This window comes from Pangasianodon hypophthalmus, chromosome 23 (assembly GCF_027358585.1).
Source record: "Pangasianodon hypophthalmus isolate fPanHyp1 chromosome 23, fPanHyp1.pri, whole genome shotgun sequence".
Classification (NCBI taxonomy): Eukaryota; Metazoa; Chordata; class Actinopteri; order Siluriformes; family Pangasiidae; genus Pangasianodon; species Pangasianodon hypophthalmus.
In genome coordinates this window covers 17,611,976-17,635,811 of record NC_069732.1, presented here as the reverse complement: position 1 = coordinate 17,635,811, position 23,836 = coordinate 17,611,976, and the positions used below count along the sequence as shown (strand labels likewise).

General features: G+C 40.4%; 1 protein-coding gene across 2 annotated transcripts in view; it reads left to right on the top strand.

The window, feature by feature from the left end:
• usp31 (ubiquitin specific peptidase 31) overlaps positions 1–19,085 on the top strand; it is a 32,365-nt gene extending 13,280 nt beyond the window's left edge. Inside the window, exons 3-16 of one of the 2 annotated variants that reach the window (XM_053228486.1) lie at positions 994–1,088; positions 1,174–1,266; positions 5,531–5,666; positions 6,858–7,005; positions 7,122–7,296; positions 9,110–9,221; positions 9,431–9,525; positions 10,122–10,199; positions 10,521–10,650; positions 11,091–11,210; positions 12,429–12,654; positions 12,934–13,092; positions 13,289–13,441; positions 14,095–19,085. In XM_053228486.1, the coding sequence (XP_053084461.1) occupies positions 994–1,088; positions 1,174–1,266; positions 5,531–5,666; positions 6,858–7,005; positions 7,122–7,296; positions 9,110–9,221; positions 9,431–9,525; positions 10,122–10,199; positions 10,521–10,650; positions 11,091–11,210; positions 12,429–12,654; positions 12,934–13,092; positions 13,289–13,441; positions 14,095–15,566 (3,192 nt within the window). In that variant the 3' untranslated portion in view covers positions 15,567–19,085. Of the gene's footprint in view, positions 1–993; positions 1,089–1,173; positions 1,267–5,530; positions 5,667–6,857; positions 7,006–7,121; positions 7,297–9,109; positions 9,222–9,430; positions 9,526–10,121; positions 10,200–10,520; positions 10,651–11,090; positions 11,211–12,428; positions 12,655–12,933; positions 13,093–13,288; positions 13,442–14,091 lie in introns of both variants that reach the window. The other variant, XM_026929987.3, reaches the window with a different exon arrangement.
• Positions 19,086–23,836: the final 4,751 nt, after the last annotated feature.

The following is a 23,836-nucleotide window of genomic DNA, read 5'->3' as shown; positions in this document are numbered from 1 at the left end:
GTTGATTCCTGTTTTAGGTGTCTCGTTTATCGTTTACCGAACCCAGTGCTATGATTTCTGCAGTCAAGTATGGATTTAGACTAATAACAAAAGTACATGGATATCTTGCTTTTCAGTATCGGTCCGCTTTCTGATTGGCGGAATCAGTGGAATACTGGCTGGTTTCTTTTTCTTCTTCTTTTGGGATTCTTCATCTGTTTCAAAACCAGGAAGTAACCTGGTAGTGTGTAATGGTAATGAATACGATTATATCTGAAAGTGTTTCTGTCTGAAGGTTTTATGGTTCATGTTATAAATTAAACTTTAGCATAAGAAACAGGGGTGTAACGATACATCGAGACACGAAACGAAAAAAACCCAACACCATCCCCGTGCCTCAGTGAGCTACGGTGCCCGAGAAATCGGACAGTTTAACCGACTTTGGAGCTCTATTTCTGCTACGGAGCTCAGAAATTGAGTGTTGGAGCTCAGTGTTTCAGTTGATCATTTTTAGTCAGTCAAAAGTTTTGGGGGAGAATTTATAAATTTATTTATTTATTTTTAAGACATGGTGAACCTGTAGTACATTTTGTTTACAATATTAAACCTCAGTTCATAGCAACTTTTAATTTATTTACTTTTATACAGACAAAAATGCACATTGTTTTTTTGAGAGTTGAGTCGAATCATGAGCACAGTATTGTGAATCAAACTGAACTGTGACTGGAGTATATCATTACACCCCTAATAAGAAATTGTTAGCTAATAGCTAAACCTTGGTGTAACAGTATGTCTCAGAAGTGAATTATAAGAACTAGCTAGGATCATCCTTCTAAGATAAAAAATTTTGTACATTTAATAATAAACTAAAACTAAAGAGTTTAAGTGGTGTGTATTGCTTTTCTTTACCCCGTGTCATATTCTCGCAAAAAAATAAACTCCACCGATATTATACCGATAAGTCCTCACTAAATATGCATCCACAGCTCTATTCTTCTGTTCTTCCTGTCATAGCCGCCCATAGAGGAGGATGATGGAGCGCTAGAGGGACCTTCACCCCCGCTGTCGGCTGGCTCTTTTGTCCAGGAGCTGTTTCAGGCACAGTACAGGTATAATAGCGTTTGCTTGTTTTGTCCTGCTGTTTTCAGTCGGTAGAAAGCCTTCATTTCTCTTCTTCTCCTCTTCAACATGCAGATCTTCACTCACATGCCCTCACTGCCAGAAGCAGAGCAACACTTTCGATCCTTTTCTTTGCATCTCGCTTCCCATCCCGTTACCTCACACTCGGTAAGTAAGCACCGTCGCTCTTTTGTTCCTGTATGGTGAAGCGGGGCAGTAATGGGCAGCGTGCACTCACTCAGGGCTGTCACGCATTTCTTTTTAACCCCGTAGCACTGTGTACATCCGTCAGTAATACTTAAGACAGTATTTTCAAAGACAGCAGAAGAAATATCACAAGCGCTGACGTGCTCCTTGTCTGCACAGCGTCTTGGAAATTCTTCCACAGCTTCCCACCTCAGAGAGATCTCAGGAGACGATGAGTAGCAAACTTACTTTGCGAACATTTTACCTTTTTCACCTGTACGAAGGTCTGTAGCAGACATTTAACTCCAGAACCAAAACCACCGGCAAAAAAATAAAAGCTCAGTGCCATCGCTCTTCGAATGGAACGGCTAGAGAGTTCAAACAGCACTGTAGGAAAATCCCAATAATAATTTAACATGACTAGAAGCTAATATCATGTGCGGTATCCAGTTTCAGCTGAAGACACTCCATTAGCAGCATCACAAGCCACTTTGCAGTGAAAGTTGTGGGCTAACGTTAGATAACGTTGTTTCTGTTATTATGCTACCATCATAGTTGTGTATTTATGACGAAGCGTACAGTGTGTCTCCAGCTTGCAGAGTGTAGTGTGATTGACCTGGAAATGAAGGGTTAATGCAGGAAGTCCTGCATTGTGGTGGTTGGGAATGTGACGCTAACCGTGATTTCTCCTTTCCTTTGTCCTGCACTGGTAATGTGACATGGATAAGCTGTTGGGTTTGTGCTCAGGCTTGGGGGAAGAATGCAGGAAGCAGTCAGTCTTGTCCTTCGTGCGTTGAGAACGGTTTGTATGCAGCTCTGTTTATCTGTCAGTTTTCATCATGCAGTGCACAAACAGGTTTTCAGTTGAAGACATGTTTGTCATGCATGATTGAATTTCTTCTGTTGTGATAAGCTAGCCTGGAGAAATTGGGTGGGTCTCATTCATGCTAATACTCACCGATTAGCGTGAGCTCTATATAACTACAAAGGTTTCAGACAGTGCTCAGGAAGTGAGGTAGCCAGCTGTGCTACTTCTCCTTGAACTGTTTAGGGATTTGTTCCTCTTTATAAAGGAAGCCTCCACCCTGTATTTCTGTTATTCATGTGAGAAGCTAGCAGTCGTGTGCTGCAGTGGCGTCACATTGCTAACGCCAAGTTACAGTAGATACTCGGTTAAGATAGTTACCGATCTACTAGACAAGTATGTTAGCGTTGACGGTGGTGTTAGCATGAAAGTTGAAGCTCGAGAAAGCTGGACAGACTAAAGGACTAAAGCGCTGCTGCATCACTGTCTGTAGGCGGAGACGAGGCAGAGGTTAATGCTGCATTCAAATAAAGTTCGTAACTCGTAATTTCTGATCTCCAAGTAGGAGAATTCCTACTCTGGACGGTCTCCTTAACTCTGAGTTCAGCAAGTGACGTCAAATCAACATGGCTGCTCACAGCACGTACAGTAACCACAGCAGCACTTCTTACTTTTACATGAGTTACACTCTATATGCAAGTATTAGCTTTATATCAATCGACATACAGACATATTCAGTTGTTAAGTCTAAAACACCGACTCCGCAGTTCGCTGCTCTGAGGAAGTCAACATACAGCACTGTGCAAAAGTCTTAGGCAATCTATATTTTTAGTACAAACTTTGTTATAAACGTTTAGTTTCTGACTTCTACATTATTGATTCAGTACAAAAACATTTTAGATTCCAAACATTAGTTTTCCAGCACAAAATGAAACGTTAGAGAAAAATGTTTGTATGTCAGTAAAGAAAGCAGCAGATGATGTAAGAGACACTTTTCAGATAAAAACATAATGAAGGCTGCTGGGTTTCGCTGCAGAAATAAGAAGCGAGTCGACAGTCAAAGTCTCCAGAAGAACTGTGGCTGCTTCTGCAAGATGCTCAGTAACACTTCCAGCTCATTTCCTTATAAAACTGCACACACTGCACCTCAGATACTGCTTTTTTTGTAAAGTGAAGGATCGTCACATTAAATATTGACTTTGTTTCATTTATTACTGTTTACTGCTCTTTATAGTATTTTTTTAATGTAGAAACATTTAATTTCATTATTTTTGAAGGCATCTTTACTCTACAGCATTTTGCACAGTACTGTACATCACTCGTCACAGTTAGCTGGCTAGCTTGTTGCTATCAGAAGGCGAAGGTAGGTAAGAAGCGAAAGAAAGAAAGAAAGAGGAAAAGAAAGGAAGAAAGTGGGAATTTAATTACAAAAAAAATCTTGGATTGCGTTGAAGATCACATGTTAATTATAAAGAGTAATACATTATTAAGTTATTCATGGTGGATCCTTTTTTTTAATTTCTAGTGCTACTGGTGTTTGTGTGAGGTTTTACCCACTCTAGCTGCACTCTACTGACTTAGAAGAAGTTTCTCTGTTTGACGCATGTTCTATTTTTAAATTCCTAAATTTATTCCTGGGCATTAATGATTAAAGATGCCATACTATTAGGAAAGTGATTAGTGATTTAGTGCACATTATCCCTCCAGTACAATAAGGGCGATCCATTACGCTGAAATGATGATCAGATGAAAGAAATGGCTGTTTAATTGAACAGGATCCTGATATAGATTCTCAGGCCGTGAGCCACATACCTAAAGTGACGGTGGTTACAAAGCCACAGTCTGCAGTGCAGGTAATTTACATGGCTGTTGTCTTGGGTGTGAAATGTCTTGGTGAGAACACTGAGTTTTATTACTTCTCCTAGAACTTTTTAGGGATATTTTTCCTCCTTCACTCTTAAGCGGTGATATTTTTCGTGTGCTAACGTCATTTGTATGAAGTTATTCTTCTAGAGCAGACGGCTTGCAGATGGTGGTTTGGAGGTCTGGATGCGCACCCAGAAAAAATATTTCACCACACTGAACTGCTCTCAAACATACTGTAGCAACTCTTCTCTGAGTGAATCTGTTCCAAAGCAGGGGGAGTAAGCACATGAGGCTCTGTAAATTCAGCAAACGTTTTTATCAAAACATCCCCCTCGGACCTCTCGCAGAAAAAATCTTGTGAAACTGGAAAAATATTGTTTGTTTATGACGTTTATGAGATGTTGTTTCTGAAAGAGAACATTTTTTAGGTAATTACAGTGGTGCACTCACTATAATTACCTAAAAAAATTACACCATGTCCTTTTCTTTCAGAAAAACAAAAATCTCATGAAAATGGAAAAGTATCTCGTGCGCACGTGAAAATGCGTCATTCTCACACGATTTTTTTTTTTCTTAAAGAAAACGTGAAAGTAAGTGATGCTCGTGTGATAATTACCTAAAAATTGCATCATGTCTCTTTCTTTCTTGTGAAATTGGAAAATTATCTTGTGTGCAGATTTTTTTAGTATGTTTTTTTTTTGGGGGGAAGTTCCTTCAGCGGAGCTTCATACTGGCGTGATGAGACTTCTTCAGCTAAATAATTTACATAAATGCAATGAAACGTAACTCAGGCAGGTAGAAGCGTACTGAGCTGACTTTCAGTAAAACTTTTGCTGTGCGTTCAGCAATTTGGTTAGTTATAACATGTCTTTCAGACACAGACGTGTACTGCCGCTGCCACGAGGAGCGATTTGTTGCGGTGAAAAGGTGATTATTTGATTATGTGACATTTTCTCCATCTCCCAGGAAGTTAACCAAACCATTTATTAGCGTTTATTGATATCTGAATATTAAAATTAGGCAGAAGCCACATCCCTAATCTTAAACCCTAGACTTCTTTCAGCACCCTGTCTCCTGTGTTGAGAGGTTTTAGAGCATCCAAAGACTTTCTGACGGTTATTTTTCTCAAGAGCTCAAACACTACTGCCGTTTATAACTCCGTGATCAACACACAGCGATTAATGCACTCAGTCATTTTGTCTTGAGTATCTGAGCTGTGACAATAACCAGAATACACACCTGAGCAGTCTCCAGGGTTACGGACGTGACGTGTGCACTCACGTTGGCTTAACAAAATGCGAGACGAACTTACGATCATTGAGTCAGTTTGTACATGTTTTCATTTAACCTCTGGGAATAACCTTTGGGAATACATCATTAAGAAAAAAAAGCTGTTGTTATGAGTGTGTCTGAATCAGTACTGCAGATGTTTGATGCATAAATGATGCATTTGTCTCTGAGAAGATAAATAGAGTGAAATACAAATGAAAAACGAGTAAACATTTTAAAAGCCCTGCATTTTTCCATAGTTTCTGCTGTAATACTTGTGACTGCGTTGGTGTGTTTGTCCCTCAGGCCCCTGTACGTGACAGTGGTGTATCAGGGCAAGTACTCTCACTGCATGAGGATCGGCGTGGCCGTGCCCCTCAACAGCACCGTCTCCAGGCTCCGAGAAGCTGTTTCACGTGAGACGAAGATTCCTCCAGACCAGGTGTCCACTCAGAAGCCTGCGGACAGCATTTTTTTGTTGTAGAGCCACTGGCAGAATTTTCATCACATGCTTTTCTTACTACTTACTACTACTACAAAAAAACAAACAAAACAAGAAAAAAAACAGGGCTGTGGCTAAATGATAGAAAATAACATTGAATGTAGTTGATGGGAAACTGTATCTTTACACGTATTTTTACATAGTCAAGTATTTTAATATAGTTTCACGTAGTCAGTCAGTTTCACGTTGTCACTTAGTTTCACGTAGTTACGTATTTTCATGTAGTCAAGTATTTTTATGTAGTTTCATGTAGTCACTTAGTTTCACATAGTTACCTATTTTAACATAGTGTCTGTGTGAAACTACATGAAACTTAGTTTCACATAATCATTTAGTTTCATGTAGTCACTTAGTTTTATGTAGTTTCACATAATCACTTAGTTTCACATAATCACTTAGTTTTACGTGTAGTACACATAGTTTTGTGTAGTCACTTAGTTTCGTGTAGTTACGTATTTTAACATAGTTTCACATAGTTTCTCCTAATCACTTTGTTTCACGTGGTTTTATGTAGTCACTTAGTTTTATGTAGTTTTGTGTAGTCACTTAGTTTCGTGTAGTTATGTTATGTATATTTTAACAATTTAGTGTAGTTTCACATAGTCACGTAGTCACTTAGTTTCACACAGTCACTTAGTTTCTCGTAGATTATTGGTGCCTCTGGTGAGTGTACGTAGCTAGAGGTTGAATCTGTCACCAAAGCACACTGATTAGCGTGTTAATTTGTGTTTAACTGGTTAGTTTTATTAGAAATTTAAAAAAAAAAGTGGGGCAAAAAAACTAAAAATGAGACCAGCAACTTTTGCATTAGCTAGTGAGAATGTAGAGTTAGTCCTCTGTAGCTACTCTCACTGAAATCCCAACCAAAAAAAGGCTACTCGTTGTCACGGGGAGAGAAAAAAAAACTTAATTATACGAGTTTTTCCACTCACTACCCTGTGTTTGTAGAAATCTCTCCATCAAGTCAGAGATGCTGATATTGATTTAATGAAAGTAAGAACAGTTATTACAGAAACTGCGTTCTGCAGTAAGCCTGGTCACTGTTGCAGGTGGTATGATATTTTTTTGTATTTCATGCTCTGGTGTGAATGTAAACGTGTGTAAACACGTCTGTTGCTCTCATCTCTGCAGTTTGTTCTGACTGAAATGTATTACGATGGTTTCCACCGCTCCTTCTGCGACGACGATGACGATCTTGACATCATTCAAGAAAGTGACTCCATCTTTGCATTTGAAACCCCTGAAACATTCAAACTAGAAAGTCTTCGCTCCAAAAGAGGTACCTTAACCCTGGACCCCCTTGTGAATGAGAATGTCACGGAATACGTAAGATAAATTAGACCTAAGAAGATAAGAACCTATTTTGCATCACTAAAGCCTTGTTTACTCTCGCAGGGAGCCTCCTCGCAAACCTTAATCAGAACAATCTGAAGTTTGGTAACGACAGCAGTCGCACTCCATCGTTCATGCAAGGGGCGGTGAATCCGGCCTCGCCCAACAAAAACGCAGGCGCTGACAAGATGATCCTGCTGATCTGCAACAGAGCCTGCATTGGCCACCAAGGACGGAGGTAGACACCTAATAAGCAGCTTCTCAGCTGTACCGTACCGTACCGAACTCCAACTGTTTCCCAAAGCTGTCCCAAATAGAGTTACAGCTGAGGCCAAAGGTTTACATAAACCCAGGCTATAGATATTTATAGCAAACTTCAAAGAAGGGCAAGGAGGTGGTGGGAACCGAGTGAACTCAAACGTAAAGTTTAATCACTCAATAACTCAGACATAACAGAAACCACAAACGTAACACAAACATAAAACACACATGCATCTCTCTCCCTCCCCCAGGCGTTTCCAGCCACTCCTTTATCCCTCTATCCCACTCATTAGACGACTCAGAGCCAGGCGTGCGTCCTCACAACCTGGCCACTCCCTCCTCCTCGTCACAATGTTCAATCTCAGTTTGAACTCCACACATTCCATACATTACTTTCAGCAAGTCAAATAGGGCGTCTACTCTGTTCACATCAGAGGTCATTTTAAAACAGTCGATTAGAGACAGATTTATTTCAGCTTTAATTCAGAATTCCAGTGAATCAAATATTTACATACAGTAAATATTGAGAAAGATGCACTTAAGTAAATAGATGGCATCATGAGGAAGGAGAATTATCTGGAAATACAGAAGCAGCGCCTCAAAACATGAACCAGACTTGGTCCAACTTGGTCACAGCTGGGACTTCCAGCAGGACAGAAAAAGCATACTTCCAAAGTTGTAACAAAATGGCTTAAAGACGTCAAAGTGAAAGATTTAGAGTGGCCATCAAAAAGCCCTGACCTGAATCCTGTAGTAAATTGAAAAATAAATGAATAAGATTTCTGGCAAAGTATCATGAGAAAGAAGCTTGTGGAAGGCTACAACAAGAATTTGATTCAAGTTCAAGTAAATAAAAGGCAGTTCAACTAAATATTAGCAAAGTGTATGTAAACTTCTGACTCATTGAAAATCTGATATAATAAATAAAAGCTGAAATAAATGCCTCTTCGCTATTATTTTGAAATGACCTCTTAAGGAAATAAAGTAGACACTCTAACTGGCTTAACACAGGAACTTTACGGTAACATGAAACATGTGCAGTTGTGAAAATTTGAGTTTGAATGTCTTTAGCCGAGACGTATGTAAACTTTTAACCTCAGCTGTATGTGTGAAAAGAAAGAAATGCAAAACAGTAACTGATAAAAACAGCCAAAATGCTGAGAAATCATTTTTGACCAAAACTGAGGTTTTCTGCCGGTAATAAACTTTGCCATCTCTACTCTAATGACATGGAAATGTGTTTATTTAGGCTGCTTTCTAACTTTGCCTTGGTATCTTTCCACACTCCGTACAGATGTTTAAAAAATGTTTAAAGAAAAAGACATTAGTAAGAAGAGATTTAGCCAACAGAACCGACTGAATTAAACAGTGATTATTTCCTCATGGATGTAAGAGTGGGCGGAGCTCAGTCAGGTGAAGAGACGACGATGAGGCTCGTGTGTAAATGCGTGAGACTTTTCCCTCAGGTGATGAGACAGAGACTGAGGTGGAAGATGTTGATTATTAGAGTGGTGACCCAGTGTAAATGTATAATTCTTTCAAAGTGGGCAGTATTAATGTTTTTCCATCTGTAGATTATATTATAAACATAGAGGTAGGTATTATATTATAAACGTAGAGGTAGGTAGCGTTATCGTGGTTGATTTAGATGCAATAGAGAAACATATTTCAGTTCAGGAAAACAGAGTTTTCAGTACTAGTAGAAGATTTGACCACGTGACTACGTGACTCTCTCAGGCCGCTACACAAATGTGTTAGAAATGTTAAAGCTCGTATTTCCTATATCCAAGGTTTGGCCTTCCCTTCGTACTGTACATGGAGCGCACTGTAACCTGGGATGTTCTTCAGAAGGCGATTCTGGAGAAGATGCATCATCTGCTAAGACAAGGCGTTTACATCCAGGTCAGTGTGCCGTGCTCATGCTCAGAAAATGCAGTTTTTGATTTATTTTTTATGTCGATGTGGTAGAGAAGCTTGTGCAATATTTTATTATTCCAGTAATAGCTTCTTCTTCTTTTTCTTCTTCTCCTTCTTCTTCTTATTATTATTATTAATGATGTATGTTTGGTTTTGGCATACTCCAGTTTGAAAATCAGGCCTCTTTGTTTTAGGTGGGGCCCTTCAGCCTGCGAGTGGTTGGTGTGGTGGGGATCACGTACTTGTTACCACAGGAGGAATTTCCTTTGTGTCACCCCACTGTGGAGAGGTTGGGCTTTGACCTTGAAGCAAATTACAGCCTAGATTTTAGTTGCTTAACTAAAACTGCATGAATCTGTCTGACTCTTTTCTGTTAGAGACAGAAGGATAACACTTTTTCTTTTCCGATAACGAATGTAAAACCACGAGGGTCACCTGATACAGATACTTATCCAATATTGTTTTCTTTAAAAACTAAGACAAGCTTTAAAGTGTTTAAAATACCTGAAGAAGCACTTCACAGTTAAATCCTTTCACACAAAAATCACTTACATGGTAAATCTAATAAATATATGAAAGTATAAAGCATAAATATAATAAAATCAATCTTGACAAACAAAAAAAAAAAAAAGTCAAGTCTCTTTACATGTAAAGATTTTCAGTTACAAAAATAGATGTCTTATCCAAAAATTAATTCCATTTGTTACAGGATCCGATATCCGATATGTTTTTTTTCCGATATCCGATCCACCATTTTTTGCCCAGTACTTATGCTGGGTATCGAATTGGTGCCATATGTTCATATATATATGTACGGGTGGATTCAAAATAAGAATGAAGGCAGGAGGCTCGAATTGTTTCCCTGACCTAATGTGTGTTTTGCAGGGCATACAAGTCCTGTGGTGCAGGGGGCCCTCCTCATGTCAAGATCGTAGTGGAGTGGGACAAAGAGACCAAGGATTAGTAAGTGTTTTGCCTGAACGGCGGTTTCTGCTAGCCTCCATCTTTTTGATGTACTTTATGCTTATGTATTGTGCTTAAATGTAGCCCTTAGAGAACTGAAGAGACGTGTTACAGCCTGCAAAATATGGAACAACGTTCCACCATCTCAAATAAACATATCTGTGGAATATCTGTGTAATCACCGCAGGGATTCTTGCAACCACACTAAAATTACAGTCCTCCAAGACACCAAATAAAATGTAATTGGGTAGTGATACTAGCAAGCAGTAAGCATAGTTTGAGTGTTTTGTTGAAGGTTTTGTTTACGGCTCGTCCCTGCAGTTTGTTTGGCCACACGGAGGAAGAGTATATCCCTGATGCTGAGAGTGTGTACCTGCACCGTGAGCAGCACCATCAGCCCCAGGCTTGTACCCTCGCTCAGTGCTTCCAGCTCTACACCAAAGAGGAGCAGGTAACGACTAGGCCACTCTGCCACCCTAGGAAAAAAGTGAAAAAGAAAGAAAAAGGGCTGAAAAACTGCCTCAAACTCACTTTCCCTTGCTTTTTCTTGCATTTGCTTCAAACCAGATTTGCTCAAACAGATGTTAAATGGCATTGAACCAAAATTTCTGCTGTCGGTGCTGTTTCATAAATTGCCCTATTCCACAGAGACGGCTTTAAGCCTGGAACGGCGCCACACGCGGTGTAAAGAGCCCTGTGGTTAGCCCGTTCAGTGGCTGTTGGTAGCATGGTTTGAAACCCGTACTGCTTAAAGTGGAACGAAGGCACGCTTGAGAAAGTGCTGTGTTGAAGGGAGCCTTGAAAATTGCTCACTGAGTAGCTCTACAGCACGAGCGTGTGTGTGTGTGTTCAGTTATTTATGGCCATTTCCTGTAATGTGTGGTGTTCCAGCTGGCACCAGATGATGCTTGGCGCTGTCCACACTGCAAGCAGCTGCAGCAGGGCCGCATCAAGCTCAGCCTTTGGACCCTGCCTGATGTTCTCATCCTGCACCTCAAGCGGTTCAGACAGGTACGTCTCCGTGCCCGGGTTCTCCGAAGACAGCGGAACTCTTACATCATGTGTTATTCGCACTAACACTTCAATCTCCAAATGTTATAAGTGCTATATATATTACTATATTACCAATAATTTAGATTTGGAAAACTATAGATTATGTTATAGAAAACCACAACAGTCTAGAATGATCAATCCTGATTGGTCAGAAGGTGTTTATTAATTTTCTTTGACTGTTTATTTTTTTCTCTGGCAGTAGCGCTTGCTTTATTTCAGATAATATGTTTATATTAAAGTGCTCATTCTAGTACTTTGTTTCTGTAGTAACAACTCGTACACAGGGACTTGTGCAATCTACAAAATCTATAAAAAGCCTAATTATATACAGATTTTAAAATATTTTAGTTTTAAAAAAACTGTTTTCCTATACCAGCACGCCCTGTCCCATGGTAACGTTAAGGGATTGCCTGGGTCAGGGGTAACACTGGGACACCTGGTCTAAAGTTCGATTTGGACAGGATTAACCTTAGATTTGGTCCTGGGGTAATTTCCTATTTTATGGGAGCTCCACTGTGATTTTGTTTCCGTCCTGATCGGCGATGTCAGTGTTTTTCTCTGGTCTCCTCTGAGAAAATTACAGGCTGAATTACCTACTGTTTTTGGTTCATCTGATAATTTTAGTCTTGTCTAGAGACACATTTTTCTATGTGCGCGTATCAGTGACCCTCGCCCAGATATTAAACACGAATCACAAAATGAAAAATGGACGCGTTAGAAGAGGCACGCATCCATATACCTGGTCTGGGTGGTCAAACCTCGACTACACACGCTCCGTGGGAAAGCATTTCTGCTCCAGTGCCTCCTCGACTGCGTGGACGCCATGCCGTGAATGGGGCGTGATCATGTGACCACGTGACGCAAATATCCGTGTTCATAGAAAATACAACCCAGTAGAAACTCGCTCCTCCTGTGGGACATTTATTAGTGTCTGGGTGCGAGAGGTTTATCACTGAGGAGACGTGTAAAAAATTTATTACAGAAGTCCTTCTGGTAGACTAATCCAATCCGAGTAGGGCTTAAGACATCACTCGTGTCATTCTTTCTTGGAGTCTTGTAACTGATATTTCCGTTATTACACTACTCACCCTACAGGGGTTTGGTTCATAAACTGTGATTTATTGCTAGAAATGTCAGAATGACATGTTCCATAAATCCGGTGTTTGGATCCTGCAGGAGGGAGATAGGCGGGTGAAAATGCAGAACATGGTGCACTTCCCGCTGGTTGGCATGGACATGGCCCCTCACATGGTGAAGAGGAGCCAGAGCAGCTGGAGCCTCCCCTCGCACTGGTCGCCATGGAGACGACCTTACGGCCTAGGCCGCAACCCGGATGACTACCTGTATGACCTGTACGCTGTATGCAATCACCATGGAAACATGCATGGAGGGCACTACACAGGTAACACCATGCAGGAGGGCGATGGTTGCTGGGCTAGCTTTGGGTTGTAAGTTTAAACTTTTTTTGTGCTGTTGGTGTAATTAATGTGTATATAGAAAAAAGAGTTTTATTAACACACGGTTAATACGGTTGACGTGCAGTTCTGCCAGTTAGCGTGCCATCATGCTGACTATCATTAGATTCCATGCATTGTTAGCCACATTAGCATCGTGTGGTTGAAGAAGAGGAAACATTTGAATAACCTGGATCATTTCCAAATCTGTATTTTTCCTCATACAGCATATTGTAAGAACTCCATTGATGGGCAGTGGTACTGTTTTGATGACAGCGAGGTCCAGCCTATGGCTGACGAGGACGTGTGCCAGCAGACAGCCTACATTCTGTTTTACCAGAGGAGGGCAACTATTCCTTCATGGTCCGCTAACAGCTCTGTGGCCGGTGAGCCTCATTACTCGTTGACTTAAGCTGCAGGATTAATTATAGACTCTACCTATAGCACAAGCGGATATTTTGAAGCCAGTGACACAATAGAGCCATGTAAGTCACATCTGCTGTGCTTTTGCCTTCAGCGAGTGACCTGATAACGGTTCCTGTAAATGTGTCTGCTGATTATGTGTTGCTTTGTTTGGGTCAGGCTCCACCAGTTCCTCTCTGTGTGAGCACTGGGTTAACCGGCTTCCTGGCAGCAAGCCTCCTAGCCTGGCCTCGGGTGCCTCCTCACGGCGGACATCCCTCGCTTCTCTGGCTGAGTCTATGGAGTTCCCTGGAGATCGCAGCGAAGACGACGGTGAGAAGCGCGTTTATGGCGCTTACTATTCTGCATGGTTCTCTATTCTATGTCTTGTATATTATGTGCACATTTTATACTTCTTGTACCTTTCACAGTGTTTCTTTGTCATTTTGGGAGCATGCGGAACTTAAGCAGATGTTTTACAGCAAGAAACTATAGATATAAGCCAATTTGCATACAAAAAAGCCCCAGAAATTGCAACTGAGAAGTTTTTTGCTCTTGTGGTTGTTTAATTTCTTCAGTTTTGGCAAGTGTATGTAAATTACATTTACATACACTTAATTAGGGATGTACTTTTTTTTCTCTCAGCAGTCTGAATAACTTTCAATACCTAACTACATTTGGCCCCTGTTTAATTGCAGTTAAACAGCCTCTGTGTAAAAACTCCTGGAATATTATGGAAGCACTGTGAAACAATCAGGATTTTATATATATGTTATAAAAAATTCTAATAATCTAATAAGCTTAACCTCTAAATGTCAGCATTTGTCTCTTTGATGACTCTCTTTACTTTCCCTCCTCTAGCTTTCTAGCACTAACACGGGAATCTTTCGCCTCGCTCAGTTAAGACAAAATGCATGCTGCTGCTCTTTCCATTCAGTCTGGTATCAGCGCATTAGTTTAAATCTCTCTCCCTTTTCATTAAGGAGGATTCTCCACCCGACCCTTTGTGAGAAGCATTCAACGTCAGAGCTTATCTTCCAGATCCTCCATAGCTAGCCCGCTGGCCTTCAGCGAGAATGGGATGAAGCCCTCCTGGTCATTGTCTGCCAAGCTCCAGATACGCTCCAACTCGCCCTCACGCTTCTCTTTAGATTCGCGCTCCTCACCACCGCTGGAGAGGATCGGAGAGGCCTGCGATGACAAGGTGTCCACGTCATGCTTCGGGAGCTACAGCAGGCATGAGCGCCAAACCAGCAGCAAAGCCCCGCTTGCCACGATGGAAGGAAATAGCAGTGATGATGGCAGCGGTAAAAGGAACACAGATGATGTCTACACCAGGGCTCCCTCAGTGGCTGACAAGAAGAGCTCTAAAGGAGAACCGTTGGACAACAACAACCAGATCACTGCTGTGGACCAGAATGTGCATGGGACTCCTTCCAAGGAGCCGAAGCACAAGAGCTCAGGAGGCTCTGTGTCGAAGGCAGAGGTGTCTGGTGCAAAGAAGACCTCAACCAGGATGAAGGGGGATCAAGAGAAGCCATCTAAGAAGCGCCAGAGCACTTCTTCTGCCCAAAAGTCTCCTTCTTCCCAAGTGTCTTCCAGCTCTCAAGGAAAAGGTGCCAAAGTGACCAATTTGAAAGAGAGGAGTGACTCTGCCAAGGCCAGAGGCGTTTCTTCTGGAACGCCAACAAAGAAGAAAGAGTCTTCCCAGTCCCAGGAGGCAGCACCGGCATCTGCAGCCACAAAAACAAAGCAGCGTCTGACCCCTACTCCTCAGTCCTCCGCTTCCCCCTCACCCACTGCGAAGAAGAGCTCTTCAGCGGTGGAGAGGAGCTCCAGCTTGTCATCGAGCAGAAAGAAACTGGCTGAGAGGACCGCTAGCCGGGATTCAACTCATGCCAGCCCCCTGACAGACAGACCTCGCGTGCCGCTGAAGGGTGCAGAAGGAGGCCGGCCTGAGCGGAGGCCAGTTAGGAGCTCGAGCAGCAGCTCCTCTCTCACCAGCCTGCGATCACCCAGCATCTCATCCAAAGAGCTACGACGGTCCAGCAAGTCCGAGGACAAGGGCCTCTCCTTCTTCAAGAGCGCCCTGAGGCAAAAGGAGACTCGCCGCTCAGCCGACCTGGGCAAGAGCGCCATGCTCTCCAAGAAGGCGGGTGAGAGGACAGCTAGATCCGGCAGCCAAACCAAGCTCAGTACGGAGGATGGTGAAGGCAACGGAAATTCTTCTCCTGCCTCACTCTCTAGCAAGGCTGCCAGCGAAGACAAGGAGACGCCCAAAACCTCCACCCCTCTTAAACGTTCACTGTTACCTGTAGGCAAGTCCAAGTCTTCCAGTTCTGACGCCATTCTCCAGTCCCCTGTCAATGGGCAGAGGCCTCTCGAAAAGACCTCCTCATCCCGAAAGCTTTCCTGCAGCATGCAATCCGGGCAACAAAGACGCCTCAATAATGTTTAAAATAGTAGTTTTGTTATTTTCTGCAATGCAGCTATTTTTGATGTGCCTAAGATATGTATACACACACTCTCACACATGCGTGTGTGTGTATGTGTGAGTGAAAGATATATATATATATATATATATATATATATATATATATATATATATATATATAGCATGTAAGTTTTACTTTTCTCAAAGAAAATGTGTACATTATCAGAAGCGCCTTTCTGCCCTGCCGTGGAGCCAGTTCGATGGCAAGGTGTGGTGTACGAATTTACTACTGTATAAACTCTGAATAGGATTGTTCTGAATTAGCACTTTGTATATATTATTTTCTGTTTCAATCCAGGCACACTCGAGAGACTGTGTAACAGGTTTTTTAACATGTTAGTCTCTGGGTTTCTTTAGAGAAATCAGTTGGGTCTTTGTATTCCTCGCTGTACTCGCAACAAATTGCTTCACTTCTACACTTGGTGCTATTTAAAGGGCGACGTCTCTGTGGCGAAACACGGAATTGCAGTCGAGGCTTGACATGCTAACCTGGCTCACATATGAATGTATGTAGTTTTATGCAGAAGGTCAGAAGTAGAACTCGTCATAGGCACCCATTAAAAACACTTACTGTAGTACCCCATACTATAGAATAATAAATAAGTGTTCCAGTAGCGTCGCTGCCCTTAGAAGTAAGTGTCCGCAGCATTGCCAACTGTAGATCTAACCCTAACCCTAGCCAATTTGTAGGAATGAGCGATCTTTTCAACTGACATCTTCAGTTTTTTTTGTTTTTTTTTTTGTGTTTACACTTGAGATACTGTGTGTGCTTTGCTGTCCATCTCGAAACCGAGAGGTCAAGGCAATGTAGCTCTGCATGAAGTTCTGTTTTTTTTTTTTTTAAATATTATTTTTGTAATAAGAACCGCACAGTCATGCTTGAGCCATTTCCCCCTTTTTTTTTCATGTTTGCCAAATCAAACGCCAGCAGCATTCATCAGTTTTAGCTTAGCTCGCTTTGAACCAGGGCCAAACCCCTTTGTGTCCATTAACGTGTGGATTACCAGTGCAATAGTTTGCAGAACTTTGTAGATGGAAAATATATAAATATATATATTTACTCCTGTATTTAAGAACTATAACATTGAACTTATTGTGTTTTCTCTACAATGATTTTAATGATAAATATTTTATGTATGCAATAGAGATGAAGAGAAGAAGAGTTCATTAGTTTAATAAGAGGTTATTAAAATGCTGGAATGCTGTGCCATGTCAAATCATGGGATTTGTTTTTTTCCTTTCAGAATCTTTTACTTTGAGCATAAGAGTGATTGCATATACTGTTTTTTTTTTTTCCCTAACTGATCATAGGAGAAAGTTTATTGTAAGATATAGAGTTATGATGATTTTGGGAAACGATGGCTTTGTCCTGTCTGAGGAAGACAGCAGTGTATGCATTGGTGTCTCAAACAAACCAGTCATCTGGCAAGATTTTCACTCATCACTTTTTCCATCCAAAATAGATTTTAAAAAGTAGGTGCAATAATTTTTTCTCCCCACATCAGTACTACACAGATACTTTGACCAATGCAGAATAGGACCAAAATCAGCTGACATAACTTGCTAGTATACTTACTGTTTCTAAACACTAAACTGTTCTGCTTTTATTAGAGCTTTACAAGTGATGTTTCAAACTGCGGCTAGTTTCAAGCTTTTTGTTCAGTCGCTCTGGGGAAATAAAGGAAAGTTGCATCAATACATAAGGCTATTTATACTGTGGTGGACTGATAGAAATACGGCATATTGGTGCAGATTTTCCAATATAGTTTAATAATGTTTCTAACTGCAGTTCTTTTCATGCTGTTTATAGGATTTCTTTTTCCATTAGTTCAATCACTGTGGAAAAAAAAAAATATATATATATATATAACTGGCATCAATACATATTATATATCTATTTATGCCGTGGTGGCCTGAGACAGAAACGGCATACTGATATGGTACTATTGGTGCGTCATTCTCGCTAATTATTAGTCAATAATCTAAGCTTACGTGTAGCTTTATTTCTGCAAGAACGCCCTTTTTTGTCAAATCTGTGCACTGAAGATACCATTTGAAGAATTATGGCAAGCAGTATTGCATGATGATGCTGACACTGATGCATGCACATAACTATGCAAGTGAATGTTGCTTAAAAAAAAATCCTGGCTACCAATGTTTCTGTATTTCTAAATGTCAGTAGTGGAAAGCATGAATTGCTTTTTGTGTATTGTTTTTTTTTTGTTTGTTTGTTTTTTTTGCACACTTTTGTAGTTTCCTAAAAGGTGACGATGGATCATTAAGCATTAGGTTTAACCCACATTCTGTCAAATATCAGAAAATCCTCATGATAAATGGATATATATATATTTTTTTGACTCCTTGGGAGTTTTTAACCTTTTTTTTTGCAGAGTATTTTTTTTCTACATGTATAATTGACCTTATATTTTGTATGTTGAATGTTGTACCACTAATACACAAACTCACATACACACACACACACACACACCACTCCCATCACTCGTGATGCTCTTGTCGTCATTGCCATTTTTTGTCACACTAATTACATTTCATGTTTCCTGTGGCAGCACGTTAAGAAAGCCACTTGCCAAAAGTGCTTCGGCCGTTTGTGCTTCAGCGAGTCTGGACATTTTAAATTGTATTAGAAATATCCCAAGTGCAAATAATACGGTTATAAACATTATCTTAGATTAATTTCTAATCAGAGATTATTTATGATTATAATTAGGGCTGGACGATATGACAGAAATATCATATCACGAAACTTGAAGTCATCTGTATGGTACAAAAATTTAGTGTTTGAGTTTCATGATAATTTTGTTTAATGTCTACAAAAACAGTGAAAAGGAGGGAAAAAATAAAACATTTTAAAGATCAGCTGCTTCCTTTCCGTCCTGTGTAGTTAGTAATTAGTAATAAGTTCTTAAAAGATATCGCGATACTGATGAAAAGTGTATCATGACACATTTTATCACAGTATTGATATATTTATCAGCCAGCCCTAGTTATAATTATTAGCTCCTATGAATATTATTGTATGAAGTTCTTACTCCTGGTGTAGACACTGGACTTGAGTTATTATTCTATGGAAAAGGCTGCAAACAGCATCTTCATGTAATCTACACTACTTAAGATGATTCACATTTTGGCTGTAAGTACCTCAATTTTTTTTTTTTTTTTTTTTTTTTTTTAAAAAGAGCATTACTTGTAAAACATTGACCAAAAGAGATCAATTATAATATCTGAAAAAAAAAAAAAAAAAAAAAGTTACTGTTTTGTTGCATGAGAATGGCTCAGTGGCTTTGTTAATTTATTTGTACATTGTGTTAAATGTGTATGCACTTTTAAGAAAATTTTTAACTTCTTTTTTGAAGATTACGTTTATTTGAGGAAATCATTTGTATTCATGACATTGGTTTGCCAATGTAAGACAAATGTAATTAAAAGACAGGCCTACATTAAGAGGTCTGAGATCAAACTGGTTTTTGATAGTTTGTCCTTTTTTTAAAAAAGAAAAAAAAATCATTCTCACATGTATTTTACTGTGTGATCTAAAGTGGTCCACTAGATGGAGCTTCTTACCCGTCTTGTTTCAGGGGTCTCTCTGTATGGAAGGTTGTGGTTTGTGTTTAAACGACTGTACAAGCATGTAGTCTTAAATCTTGCTTTAAAAAAAGTGCACAGTGGCATCGTGTCAGCATAACACTGAATAATATATGAGACCAAAAGAACTCACTTCCTTTCATCAATCATCTTCATGCAGAATTGTTCCACCAGCTCAGGAATTACATATTGGATAATAGATTGATCTGGATTTACAAGTAATGTATAAAAACACACTTTTTTAAATTTATTTTTTACCCCAGTTGATTTTCACAGGAATATTCTCAGCACATTTGTGCTTGCTCCTCCATGAGCACCAATTTAAATTAAATTCTCTTTGACTCCTTTGTTGTAAGAGACATCATAAGAGCAGGCTGATTTTTTTTCTCACCTTTACAGATTTCTGACATCTATGCATGCGTGTGCGGAGGCTGGAGGTTATCATTAACAGGTTTTTTTTATGACTTGAAGGTGTCTCGGTGGTTGAGAGTGAAAAGTGAATTTCTGTGTTATGCTGCACCTCGAATGTCAGTTGTCAGGAAAGAGGGAGCTCATGGGTTCTCTAATGTCACTGTTAATAGTTAGCACATGGCATTTTTAGGGATTTTACACCTTGTGACTTGGGTGAATTTTTTTTTTTTTTTTTTGGATGCCGTGCTAATCAATCCTTCCCCATCCAGGGTGTGCACCGCTGGGACATCACAGCACACTAGTGTTGCTTTTCAGCTCTCGGGTTCTAACAGTTGCCCCCTCTCTGCTAATCCTCACAGCCAGTAACCACTCATCGCTCTCTCACCTCTCCTCCACCTAATCATCCCTGAATCTTGCCATTAGCCCCATTCAGCTTCACTGTGTACAGCAGACGGATGATGTTGGCGATCAGGTCAGAGTCCCTCAGAAACCATTAGACTTTATCTCGGCATGATCTCTTCTCTCGCTCCTTCCTTTCCTGTCCTGTGACACCGCTTACCTTCTTCCTCTTCAGGAAGCCCATGGTAAACGAGAGCGTTTCTTGACACACTGCTTGGTAAAACACTTCAAATGGGATGGATGTGCTCACCTATCTGTCTGTCTATGTTTGTGTTCACCTGACCATCACACCCATATGTGCTTATTGAACATCTCATTCCAGATTTATTCCCCTTTGCTGTTATAATGAGCTCCACTCTTCTGGGAAGCTTTCCACTAGATGTTGGAGCGTGGCTGTGGGGATTTGTGTTCATTCAGCTACAAGAGCATTAGTGAGGTCAGGCGCTGATGTTGGGATGTCGAGGAGGTCTGGGGTTCAGTCGGTGTTCCAGTTCATCCCAAAGGTGTTCAGTGGGGTTGAGGTCAGGGCTCTGTGCAGGACACTCGAGTTCTTCCACTCCAACCTTCACACACCATGTCTTCATGGAGCTCGCTTTGTGCACAGGGGCATTGTCACGCTGGAACAGGTTTGAGCCTCTTAGTTCCAGTGAAGGGAAACTGTAATGCTACAGCATACAGAGACAATCTATACAATTGTGTGCTTCAAACTTTGTGCTAACAGTTTGGGAAAGAACCACATATGGGTGAGATGGTCAGGTGTCCACATACTTTTGGCCATATAGTGTATCTTGAACAAGACAGAATAATATTTACTTACCATGGAGGTGAAAATGTACTCCAGGCCTCTAGTCAAGGGCAGGAGAATGCTGAACCAATGAAAAAAATGTGTAGAATACTGATCACCTGAATCCTCCCTTGCGTATGTGTTTGCCCTCAAGCTTGCGTTGCGGGCAAACAGCACACTGATCTCATTAGTGAGCGAGAGGAAAAACAGCAAAAGCAAGGTAACAATTTCATAAAACAAATAATTGCACAGAAATCGTAGAAACATCACCATCAGCCTTTAGTGATCTAGCATTCAAGTCGTTGTTAGAAGTAGAGCACATGTTCCTCCTTATGTAGCTTTAGGCCAGAGTGGCTGTTTAGTGCTCAAGTGTCGTCATTTTCTACTTTGACTGTGAAATGAAAAGATGATCTTGTTCCACTACACTGGTATAGATAATGATGTTACAACAAGGGCTACGTTTTGTAGATCTGTATTCCTACACTGGTTTGGAAAACTACTGAACAAAAGTTGAGTCTCTTGAAATTCCTTAAACCAAATAATTTGCCCAAACACAAATTTATATATCACCTGAATGTCAAAAACCCCAAAATGAATATCTCGCTGACCTCTAATTGCTCCAAAGCCCAAAGATAAAGCACTATCTAGTGTAATATTTAGTGTAAAATGGAATTTTAAATTGATCTTGCTTTATTGCTAAGTAAATCCCACGATATACAATAAAGTATTACTAGTTTCGTAATCCTGAACTAGGTTTCGAATTTAGATACTAAAATGTGGACAGTAGTGTGAATCCACGTGAATCTTAGAGAGAGCGAGCCACAGTCGATCCTCCACTTCCACTCCACAAGGCTGCTGGAAAGTGGCCATCACCTGGCTGAGGATGCCATTTACTTCCATTCGTCGTGTCCGCGGTTCTGTCTCGGCACTCGATAATTTCACTTGCCCACAGTAAAGCAGGTTACTTCTGTTATTCACCTGTGGTTTTATCCCCTTTTGTTGCTCTTCCTTCCCTGACTCGGCTCTGGAGAGTGCAACTTCGTAAGAAAATCGATATTAATTGATTCTTCCAAAGCTGGTGTTAGGGACACCTCTGTTCAGTGCTCAGCAGTGGAGGCGTGAGCTGGAGAGAGTGTTCAGCTTAATGTGTGTGTTGTGAGCTTGTTAAAGGTTACCAATGTGATGCGTTTTTTTTTTTTTTTTAGCAGATTATCAAAGAGGCTGTGCTTACAGCCTTGTGTAGAAGAGTAACATGACAGACTGGGCGGTTATACGAAAATAATCCACGCCAGGGTGGTGTGATGCGGCACAACACAAGGCAGACTTACTGTTACCACCTCGAAGTGGATTATTTTTGTATATCCGCACAGTCTGGCGTGTGTTAGTCCACTTACGCAGCACCAATTTGCCAACGATTACATGTTTCATTTATTAAAGAACGACATGTCGCACATTTTATAGTTAATAGTTAGATTTAATGTTGTAGAACATCCACGAGACGAGTTAGTTCTTGGTCTCACTTACTTTATAGTTACAGCCTCTCTCTCTCTCTCTCTCTCTCTCGCTCTCTCTCTCTCTCGCTGAAAAAACACAGCTTGTCATTTTTACAGAGAAACCAGAAAGTGTAAACTCCTCTGTCCTGAAGACTTTCCTGGGCTGTGAAACTTTACAAAGCACTGTGACTGTTTGTTATAAAGCGCTGACACCTGAGACTCCTTCCATTACTAGTTTCGTAATCCTGAACTAGGTTTTGAATTTAGATACTAAAATGTGGACAGTAGTGTGAATCCACGTGAACCTTGGAGAGAGCGAGCCACAGTCGATCCTCCACTTCCACTCCACAAGGCTGCTGGAAAGTGGCCATCACCTGGCTGAGGATGCCATTTACTTCCATTCGTCGTGTCTGCGGTTCTGTCTTGGCACTCAATAATTTCACTTGCCCACAGTAAAGCGGGTTACTTCTGTTATTCACCTGTGGTTTTATCCCCTTTTGTGTGACTGTTATAAAGTGCTGACACTAGAGACTCCTTCCATAAATGTTAAAATGTCTCCTAACAAATAACTTCACCACATCAAAGATTATACATTTTACTTTGTTAAACACGTTTTTAAAGATCTATTTTTTTTCATGAGTCTTAGATTATGTGGAGTGTCCTCTGTATGAGCTGTTACTATAGAAACAGTAACGTATTAGAACGAGTGCATTAATATAAACCTGTTGTTCATGTTACAGCCAGAACTGCTGTCTGAGCCGTGCGGTTATACAGAAATAATGCACACTTTCTGACCAATCAGATTTGAGAATTCAACTAATATTAATATTTTATGCTCTTCTTTGTCCTTCCATGATGTTTCCAGACTTTTGTCAGAGGTTCTATTTTATAAGAGTCGCAGTGCTAATCGTTTTGGATTCAGCCAACCGTTTTATGATGCCAACATTTATTAACTCAGATACCACAGCACTCTTCAGAATTCTTCAGTCTCATAGGTCAGAAGGTGTTGATTAATTTTCTATAACAGCATGACTCTGACAGTAGTAACGACTGTAATTCTAATTATCAGTTCATATTAATGAGCTTGTTCTTACACATTATCATTTCTATAGTAACAACTCATTCACAGGGGCTCCATATAATCGAAGCCTAATAATAAATGGATTAAAGAATGTTTTATTTAGCAAAGAAAAGCAAACAGTCACTGATATGATGAAACTTTCTGTAAGGACATGATTATCTAACATTTATGCAGTGACTCTCAGGCCACAGCGTCTTGTAACAGTCAGTAAGTTTTCCACCAAAGGCAGAATCTTCAGGACAGAGCGCTTTGTGATTTCTTGGTAACATGAAAAGCTGCATTTCTTTGTCTTATTAATTTTAATAGTAAGAAAAAAAAAGAGGCTGGTGAGGGAACGACTGTTTACAGCTACTCGCGGACATTCAACAGTGCTAAAGGTAACTAAACGGTTAGAAGTATGATGTGTCTTTCAATAAATTAAAAATAGTCATCACTGGCAAACGGCTTCAGTATAAGTGGAATA